We start from the raw sequence: 10466 nt of genomic DNA, 5'->3' as shown, positions 1-10466 counted from the left end.
ATTAAGAAAATAAGTTAGTCATTTCATGCATAACTGATTTTGTTGTTATTTTATAATTATCTTGAAGCTTACATATATTCATGCGTTCAGTCACCATATGAAATAGTAAGATGTAATATTACTCTAATTTATCAAAAAAAAAAAACATTTTATATTCTGAAACAATTAATAAAACCTTTTCTAAAATGTTGTAAATATAGACAGTCTCTTCTGCTCATCAAGCCTGCATTTATTTGTTCAAGAAATAAAGTAAAAGCAGTGATATTGTGAAAAATTCATACTGTTTAAAAAATGTTTTGAACTGTGATTTAAACATAAAAAAATCTTACTGTTCAAAAACTTTTGGCTGGTACTGTTTATATACAGTTTATATGTTTTATCATTTATTTATTTATTATGTTTTTATTGTGGGTAATGAAAAGATTTTACCAGTATTTTACATCAGGCCCATTTCTGAATGCAATAATCAAATATGACGTATACACTGCTTTTCCTCTCAAAAATGCAAAGTGTAGTGTATTTTTACCATGCAGCAAATGTTTTGAAATATTTAGAAAAATTAAAAATACTTTAATAGCTTGCATAACTTTTTTTTTTCTAAAGCATAGAATTCTATTGTACTTCTGATATATTACCATATTAAACCACACATAACCCCTGTTTTGTTTAACAACATTATGTTAATAAAACATTAAGATCAGTGTTTAGTGTTTCACTCTTTTCATGAACAGAGCAGATTAAAAAAAACAAAACCTTGAGTAAAGCATGTTTATTACAGATCTATTACAATACAATAAAAACAGTCACAATGTTTACTTCGAGGATGACTGTGGTGAGCTGAATCTTCACTGTGTAGTGCACTACAACGACATGTGCTCTATTCAGACTGATACTAATTGTCCTTATAGACACTAAATGGTTCACAAGTAGTAGTCGATCAGATACAAGTTTGACATTCTTTACGCTTTCGATTTTTGGTATACAGTCTGGAAAAAGTGGATCTAAATCTCAAAACTGTATATCCTTCTGGTGTTATTAGACAGCTTTTAATAACTAGTGGCTCAACTTAAACGATACGCAGAGGAAGGACAGTGTTAACCCACAGTTTCCAGGTTTGACGCTTTCATCCGCTGGCCTGCGTTTCGTATGAAGCACAGCTTCTGGAAGCAGCACTCGTCTTCTGATCGTGAGCCTGGAGGAAGTAACAAACTCCAGGGATGCTGGCGGGGAAGTTGGGCGGAAGATCCTCTCTCGTCCGGGGGATGAGAATGAACTCTGGACGATCTTTTAACAATCTGAAATGAGAGAGAAGTAACTTATTAAAGCTGTCTAAGAAAGTGGAATATGACAGAAATGCTTGGCTCAGCCAGAAATGATTTAATGAGGCAATTCTTCACATGTTATTCTTTCTCCAGCATCAAAACTCCAGATGCATTTAGAGGAATGTTTTACATCAAATAAATGCTGTTTCTGTACACTAATCGACTCGCTGTTAAAGTCATGTATTTGCTCTCACTTAAAGAGGAGAATTACTGTAAAACATGCTGATTTAAATAATAACTAAAACATTTAGTCGATGCCAAGAAGCACAGTATACAGAATTAACAAACAGGAGAGCCGTGTCTGTGTTTATACCTGTACGTGGTGGGACTGACGTTGATTTTTCTCGGCAGGCTACAAGACTCAAACTTGTTGGCCAATGTGACGTTGTTGCCGAAAAGACAGTAGCGGGGCATTTTCACACCGACCACACCGGCCAAAACCGAGCCAGAGTGGATCCCGATACGCATCTGAGAATAAAACAAAGCAGAGACTCACTTAAAAAAAAAAAATCTCTTTATTTCAAACCATGCAATTCTGCGCCAGTTTTAGCACCTCGATGCATCTGCTTTCCAATATATTTCTTATTAAATATATCTTCCATTTTTATTTGACCCTATAACTCCAGCAATCTCTATTCTAATTCTATTAATTTAAAGAAAATGCCCCTTTTAGACTTGCTCTATCTTTAAAGAACACTAGCTTCTCTAATCTATTTGTTTTCTTTTTATTTATTACACTGTTAACAAAAGCAAAAAAATGCCTCTTACACTAGCTTCCTTTTTTCTTTTTCTATTCCATCTGCTTTCTTTTTAATTATAAGATTTATCATTGCTAATTTGTTGATTCTTATCGTTTCTATCGTCCTCCTCATTCATGAACTTTAACAATCTCTATTCTAATTATATTCTTTATTTTAAAAAATGCCCCTTTTAGAGTTGCACTCTATTTACTTCTTGGTGTCTTAAAAAAAAAAAAACACTAGCCTTCTAATCTGTTTTTGTTTTTTTTTTGACAATTAAAAAAAGCAAAAAAAAAAAAAAAAAAAAAAAAAAAACGCCTCTAACACTAGCTTCCTCTGTTCCTTTTCTTTTTATTATAAGATTTTAAAACCCTTGCAATGTGTTCTGCACTTGATATATCATTGCTCTTTTGTTGATTCTTATTGTTTCCTAAAAGTCACTTTGGATAAAAGCGTCTGAAAATGACTCAATGTATCAAAACAATAATAATACTGAAGATCAAACTCAATCTTCAAACAAACATAAAATGACCTTTCTTCAAGATAAATGTTTGTTATATAAAATTATCATAGTTTTGCATCTAAGGCAGCAGTATTCATATCATAATTATAATTCGAACAATTGCATAGATTAATTATTGAGTCTAAAACAGGATCTTTCAAAAACCATTCTCCTTGTAGTGGGAAGGTGTTTGTACAAAAATATACAATGAGTCATGCTTTGGTTTTAAATGGAGACTTCTGTTCAGTCTTTGTTGCATTATTTTGTCTCTAGCAAAGGTTTGCATGAGAAATATGAGAAGATTAAAAGATCAAAACAAAGTGGCGCATCTGACTCGTTTATAATCATGCTGTGACAGAACAGAGAAAAACCTGCTGAAACGTTAACCTTGATAACCTCTCCCATGGGGGTCGTGACCTCATCAGACAAGTCCATCATCTCCAGAGCCATGAGAGCGATCTGGACAGCGTGGGTCGGACTCTCTTTGTGCAAGCCTCCGGCTACACAGTACGCATCCCCAATGGTCTCCACCTTGAATGCACAAAAGACACACCTCTGGGTAGATTCAATCAGGGATATTTAATATGAAATAATTTTTTTGCATGATTATTAAAAGCTCACCAGTGCATTCCCATTCACACACAGTGGTTAACTAATTACAGAGCACAAAAAAGCATCATCAGATTGTGAGCATCCAGCTATAATAACAATCTAACTTCACTTTAACAAAATCCAACATCTTGACTTCACCAGAGAGATGCTTGAGACACACATAGAGACGTGTTTGGAGAAGACAAAGTGGAATCTATTTTAGGATATAGCTGTGTGTATGAATGTTTACAAGAAATGTCTATGGGAAATTCAGCTAATTGCTAATTACGTTAGCAAAACTTCCAGCAGATTATGAGCATGCATGTTAAAAATTATGACATTAACTATTGTTTGGTTTAAGACGAATGATCAGTATGAAATCCCAAGGGCCCTAAGATAAAGTTAAAGGAGCATTTTTTCAATCTAGTTTGAAGCTGCAAGACCTAAAAAGGAAGATAGTATTTTTTAGTGCACTATATTAAAAACCCACCTTATATACATCCAGCTCACCGCAGCGGTGATCAAACCGCGTGTAGAGCGCACTGAGCATGTTCACCACCTGCATGGGCGTGCATCGCGAACAGATCGCAGTGAAGCCCACGATATCTGAGAACAGCACTGTGACGTGATCAAACTTTTTAGCCTGCACTGGAAGCCCCTGCCACAAACGCTGAGCCACATTCCCTGGGAATATCGTGAAGAGCAGCTCTACTGTTCGCCGCTTTTCTTCTTCCAGGGCCTGGTGGGCCTGTTCCAGGGCGGCTTTGGCTTTACCCAGACGCTTCTTCAGTCCATCCTGGGCCTTGGTCTGTTCTCCGACCAGAACAACATCTCGCAGTGCGTTGTGGATGGGGATGTCAGAGAGGTAGAGGCCGCGACCTGTCAACTCCTCCAGTTTATCTACACACGGAGAGCCGAGGAACAGCAGAGCACTCATCTCTGACATGAAGATCATCTGCCCCTTCAGGTCCATGTGCTGCAATGAGAGGGAATTCATTCAGAGTTTGGGACTAGTGTGTTATAAATGTGACCGATGTCGGGGAAAACAAATATATGTATTAAGAGACCACTTGAAAAATTCTGTTTCGTTTGAGTTTTTGAGTATAACTTTTTTTTTTTTTTTTTTTTTTTGTAAACACTTAAATTTAAATGTAGAGCATGAAATAACATTTGGCCAAAATAACAGAAAAGATGCTATGTTTACATTAAATTTTAGGCAACACGATACCAATGTCTTAACATCAGCAGACTTAAGAAATAAATAATTTTCAATCACAACAAATGAAAACCACTGAACCAGAGGAACTGAGAATTTTCGAGTTGTCTCCTAATTTTTTTTCCAGAGCTGTATATAAATAAACAACACTCACATATTTTACATTTTGGCAAATTTAATAGTCTTTTCTATACATTTTCATACAATCTACTGATGCCTAGCTGAAGGTTTGGTTACCGGTGGACCTTCACTGATCTAAAAATATTGTGTATTTTCATAAAACAAAAATTTTTTTTAATGGTTTCGCTTTCCATCTTTCTTCTCAGATTTTCTTTTTAAATTCTTTATTTCAAACCATATGTTATATAAACATTTCTGCTTCAGTTTCAGTCCTGATGCACAATGTTTTCCCATATATTTCTAACTAAAATGATTATAATAGAAACCAATCTTCTAACAAACAGAAACATTACCTTTTTCCTATATGAAATAGACATATTTTATATCTAAAGCAGCAATATTCATCTAATTCTGCTTGTACATTTTCAAACAAAAGTAATATAATGAATTTTTATACAAATTTGCCACCAATTCACCAAAAGCCGGAATTGTTACGTTTTCTCATGAGATCAGTTTGAATGTAATTTGCTCAAAGGTATTTGATATGCATTCGCTTTGAAGTAAGAACCATAATATGTCAAGTCATCTTAACCTTACATTCATTCCAGCTAAATCTTTGAGTGTTCACTGGAAATATTTACACTATGTTTCCACCAGGATGAAACTGGACTGAGAGAGACTACAGTATATCAAACGAACAGATCTGGTCATATAAGGACACGTGTAGAAAAAGGCAAGAATATAAGACTAAACATTACCTGAACCATATAGATGCACACACACACTCCTATAAATGTCCAGCAGTGTGTGCTGTAAATGAATCTAGAGGATGCTGTGTCATTCCTTTCGTGTGAGGATAAGACTAGATCTCATTAAGACCGGCTTTGAGCCGCCTGACATTTGCTTCCATGCCCTTATTACACTGATCATCTGCAACCCAAGAAACTGAGGTTTGCCGTTAAAAATACCACCTTGTAAAAACTCAGATCAGCACGAAAATAAACCTATGTATAAGGAAAAATCCTACTAATTACTTGCACTGATTAGTTGAATCGTGTTGTGCTTTTTTAATTGTCTAATCAACATGAAACCTGTTTCTCTTTAATGTGGGTGTGATGAAATGACACATAGACCTTCAGAAGTTTGTGCAAACCAGCATTCACTCAAAACTGCAAACTTGTATGTTTTTTTTCCTCACTAAGCTTGACGTTTTAATATTTCCCAGGTAAGCAGTTTCACGGTGCATCAGCATTTCAATACATAGGGCACACGCAAAGGCAGATTGTTAAACCAAAAATACCTTTCCAGGGCTGTCGGCAGAGCTCGCTCCGTGCTGTTTGACCCGCAGCACAAACTGAGTGTTTAGCATGGTTAAAATACCCTGGAAGCTGGCTCGAATCTCAGGTGAAACGATGAGAAAGTGCTCGAGGAAAACGGGTCTGCTTCGGCCGAGCCTCCTCCTCAAACCGTCTCCGATCTGCATCAGGCCCATATCCTGATCCAAGAGAATGTGGAAGGGAAAAGTGGAGTAGAGCAGCGAGAGGGGAATGTCTCCGGACGAGGGTGTCCTCATGGGGCTCGGCGTCAGGCTCCTGCCGTCTCTCACGATCACTGAGTACAGCAGATGGGGCTGATGAGTGGCCTGAAGAGCACCGCTGTCTTTACCCCCGACCTCCATTCTGACCTCCACCCGAGTGCAGTAGAGCCAGCACGCCGCCCCCTGGATGATCCCCGAGAAGAAGAGCTCGGTGGTGGGGAGGGGATTGAAGAAATAGACGGTCAGGAGCCCCGGATCCTTGTCCAGGCAGAGGATGGAGGCTTGCTGGACGTAGCGCTGGACCTCTGGGGTGGACGGCGTGCTCTGCTTTAGAAGAACGTTGAAGCTGTTGAGAAAATCGTGGAGAGCTCCCCCCACCACACGAAGAATATGACCGTCCTCCTCATAACAGTCCCGAAACACCTCCAGACCCAGAGATGTCTTTAGCGTGTCCATGGGGATCTCTGGGATTCAATCAGCACAATTCACATGAATATTAAGATTATAAACCGAATAAATAAACTTTCTATTGATGTATGGTTTGTTAGGATAGTACAATATTTGGCTGAGATACAACTGTATGAAAATCTGCAATCTGAGAGTTCAAAATATTGAGAAAGTCATCTTTAAAGTTGTTCAAATTAAGTTCTTAGCAATGCATATTACTAAACAAAAATTACGTTTTCATATATTTACGGTAGGAAATTTACTATATATCTTAATGGAACATGATCTTTTCTTAATATCCTAATGATTTTGGGGCGTAAAAGAAAAATTGATCATTTTGACCCATCCAATGTATTTTTGGCTATTGCTACAAACCCAGCTAGCAATATTACGTTCTGAAAATGTTCTGGGAACGTTAGTTTTGGGTTCCCAGAACGTTGCCAGAATGTTGCCAGAACGTTCCCTATTGGTTATCCAGGAAATTTTTCTTAACATAAATAGCACGTTCCCTTAAGGTTAGGGGAACGCTCCGGGAACCCACTCCAGAGATTTAAGACTGCTTTTGTGCTCCAGAGTCATACAGCTTTTTTAATGGCTCTCTTACCTGTTTTCAGGGAGTAGTCTCTCATGACATCTGATAATTGTTCAGCATTGTCCAGTGTCTGAGATACATCAGAACTGCATGCTACAGGGCTAATATTATATGAAATCACAATCAGTAAATTAACACGACATTAGAACACTTGGTCTATGCAATATTAACATAATCTAATAAAATCTGATGTCATATATAATTCACACAGATAAAAGTATATGCTATATAATTTGAAATATTGTATGTAATGTAATATGGAAAACAATGTGGAAAAATACTGATGCAATATACTGTCATAAGAACGTGCACAAAATTCAAACGACCTCTCCTTTAGTAAAGGCGCATCATGCAAATCGTAAAACTGTAACACTTTTAAATGTGATAATAGACTATATTATAAACCGATGTAAGACAAAGTACTGTAAAGAAAAATAACATCTTACCAACTCGGCTGTTTCATAACTCTGACCAATGCATCTCGTAATTTGTCGAACTATAATAAACAGAAAATGCATTAAAGGTAGCATTACGTGTGTTTTTGGCAATGCATTTATTAACAGTCGTTTGTCTGTCTCGCGCACTTCTCTCAGTTACAAAAATTCTATTTGCGCGCATTGCATGCGCACGCTGACATAAAACTGATTTTTTTTCTCCCAATGCATTGTATAAGAAATTGCTGCACGCACATCATCAGGTGCATTAGACACATCAGAGACATTAATGTACCTCTGGGCACACCAGCTTTCGGATGCTCTCTCCCAGTGAATGCAGATTAACTTTGCTCCGGCTTGTTTTGCGTCTGGGCAGAATGCTGGTGAGATTGCTCTGCACCTCTCTGGACACTGGCACAACGTTCACCGCACCGCTCTCCTCAAAATCCGCGGGTTCCTCATTTCCCACGACCATAGAAAACGGGCATTCCCCCGCAATCTTCAGATCCTTCAGCTTAGCGCAAAACATTCTTTGCGTAACAGTCCTCTCCAAACATGCGGCAGAAATATCTATTCACATGCTGAATATCCGACTGAGACCATTCCTACCCATCCAAACCCAGGAGAGAAGCATTCCTAATAAATGATGGAAATATGTCAGCCCGGGAGATATATATCCCCGCACACACACGTCTCACCCAGGACTAAGCTATTTCAAACTTATCAGCAGCTTTTCCGCCTGCATACAATATTCATAGTAAATTACAGGGACAAATGACAAGCCAAGGATCGTTAAGTATAGCCAATCACAGCACACAGTGGAACCTCCAGCTAGCCAATGGATGCACCGGCAGACAGAGCTCCTTAAAGATGCATTATTCTCGTCTGGAGATGCTGTGCACCATGCATGCGCATCACCCAAAAGAACTGGCTGGTGATTTTAGTGCACTGCGCGAGCTTATTAGATATGCTGTCGGTGACGTCTAGCGAATATTTAAATGTGACATACAGTGTAACCCACATGGAAACGCTCTCAACATCTGGCACTCGATTCTGTCACGTATCATCATCTCAGGAGCGAATCATTTGGACGCATGCTGCGCTTTGGGACACACAGATGTCTGCACAGTCCTTCGCGAACATAAATTGCAATGCAGCTCATTAAAGACTCAAGCTGATGTTATATAAGGGTCTGTATGCTTTGCATTCTTTCATGGGTCTCCTTCCCAAACAGACAGCCAGGGCTTGTCAGACTAATGAGGAGCATCGAGTTCAGGAGATCACGCTGTGAGTCCAGCTGAACGAGTCTAATTATTTGGATTAAAAAAAAAACGCCTTTACCAACTAAAACCATAAAGATATTTAAATTAGTGCAGTCAAACGATTAACCGCATCCAAAATAAAAGATTTTGTTTACATAACATAATATATGCATGTGTAGGTACTGTGTATATTGATGATTGATAAAAAACATACATGCATGTATATATAAAATAATTGTTTTTGTTTATATATATATATATATATATATATATATATATATATATATATATATATATATATATATATATATACATAACTTTAAATATAAATGCATTTTTAAATAATATATATTTTTAAATATATACATGCACGTTTGTGTGTGTGTGTGTGTGTATATATATATATATATATATATATATATATTATACAAATAAATTTTTTATTTTGGATGTGATTATCACGATTTGACAACACTAATTTAAAACTAAATAAATAAATAAATAAATAATAATAAAGACAGATTTTTTAAATTGATGCTTGCTTGGTGACAATGACTTGTTTTTCGACTAGCAGTGCTCTTGAAGATTGCATTAGGGACCTGCAGACAGAGGTGAAGGGAAACCGATCAATAACATGTACACAGATCAATGGAAACCTGAAATCACTCAGTATTCAGTTCTTTTGTTCATCACTGGACTTGACACAATCAGTGAAATCTTTCTGAAATCATGAGGAATGGAAGGGACTGGGAGATCAACCTAACTTCATGGTCACCTTGCATTATCAGCAAAATAATAATAATAATAATTATCGGCTTGAGACAAAATAACCTAATTTCAGATGCGTTTTTTCCAAAAGAGATTTCAACAGTGTCACAATCTACTCTCAGACTGTCAAAAATTAAAACAAACAAAAGCCTCTGATTCTAAGGTGTTAGATATCCACACACATGAAACATCTTTAACATAGAATGACATCTATTTCCCCTACTATTTTTAGTTCAATGCATAATTAAAGTACTTTATTCAATAAACAAGCAGAATTTGAATTTGAATTATAGGTGTAACAACTTCTGAATTTCTGTGGAAATCTGTGAAGTGTGGGCTATATAGTCCTTGGACATATGCATGATCAATACAATTTTTCTTAATCGACAGTAAACTAAATCAATGCTCTTATATGTAGAAATCAACAAAAAAGACTGTATAGTCATGTATTTGTCTTCTTGGTTGAATGATGTCGAGATCTAACTCTATTAGTGCACACATGCTTTAAAAACCATGCTATAATCAACACATTCCTCTATTCTCTCTCTATGATCATGCATAATAAACCGGACAAATACTCTCATGCTAAAATAGCACTCCATTAAGAATTCATTGCTTTTAAAACCATTAACGTTTGGAACCAAACAGTGATTTTCTTTTTTTCTTTTTTTATTATTATTATTTTTTTGTTAGCCTGGTAATCATAGCCTCTGTTTGCACAGATTTGATCCAGTTTTGCACCATACCTGTTTTGATTGTGCTTCTCTTTCCCTCTGAATAGCAGTAGTTCGTCTTTACTGTCTTTACTTTCTTTTCGCCGTATGTAAACATAGCTGCTGTCAATAAAGACATGAATACAAATATTTTACCACCGAAGGACATTAAATAAATGAAGTCTCTGATCTCCATGTCTGTCACAAGCGTGACTCATTGAA

At 36.8% G+C, this 10466-nt stretch overlaps 1 protein-coding gene across 1 annotated transcript; it reads right to left on the bottom strand.

Annotated features, from left to right (window-relative positions):
* Positions 1-763: 763 nt before the first annotated feature.
* Positions 764-8445, bottom strand: LOC113108035 (guanylate cyclase soluble subunit alpha-1-like). The gene is made up of 8 exons (XM_026270866.1): positions 7797-8445; positions 7514-7563; positions 7080-7168; positions 5792-6492; positions 3646-4131; positions 2952-3095; positions 1636-1790; positions 764-1295 (listed from the first exon to the last, which is right to left on the bottom strand). Exons 1-8 carry the CDS (start codon positions 8028-8030, stop codon positions 1124-1126), a joined length of 2031 nt encoding a protein of 676 aa, XP_026126651.1. The 5' UTR covers positions 8031-8445; the 3' UTR covers positions 764-1123.
* Between the last annotated feature and the right edge of the window lie 2021 nt (positions 8446-10466).

This window comes from Carassius auratus, chromosome 1, assembly GCF_003368295.1.
Source record: "Carassius auratus strain Wakin chromosome 1, ASM336829v1, whole genome shotgun sequence".
Classification (NCBI taxonomy): Eukaryota; Metazoa; Chordata; class Actinopteri; order Cypriniformes; family Cyprinidae; genus Carassius; species Carassius auratus.
Note: the sequence above shows the minus strand (reverse complement) of the source record. Positions and strands in the feature narration are given on the sequence as shown.

What these genes read in the sequence shown, in the direction of transcription:
- LOC113108035 (XM_026270866.1), bottom strand. Translation starts at nt 8,030, where the DNA reads ATGTTTTGCGCTAAGCTGAAGGATCTGAAGATTGCGGGGGAATGCCCG. An exon ending in CTGCCGACAGCCCTGGAAAG is followed by an intron (nt 4,132 to 5,791) that starts GTATTTTTGGTT and finishes CTCTCATTGCAG; the next exon opens with CACATGGACCTGAAGGGGCA. An exon ending in GTCAGTCCCACCACGTACAG is followed by an intron (nt 1,296 to 1,635) that starts GTATAAACACAG and finishes CTCTCATTTCAG; the next exon opens with ATTGTTAAAAGATCGTCCAG.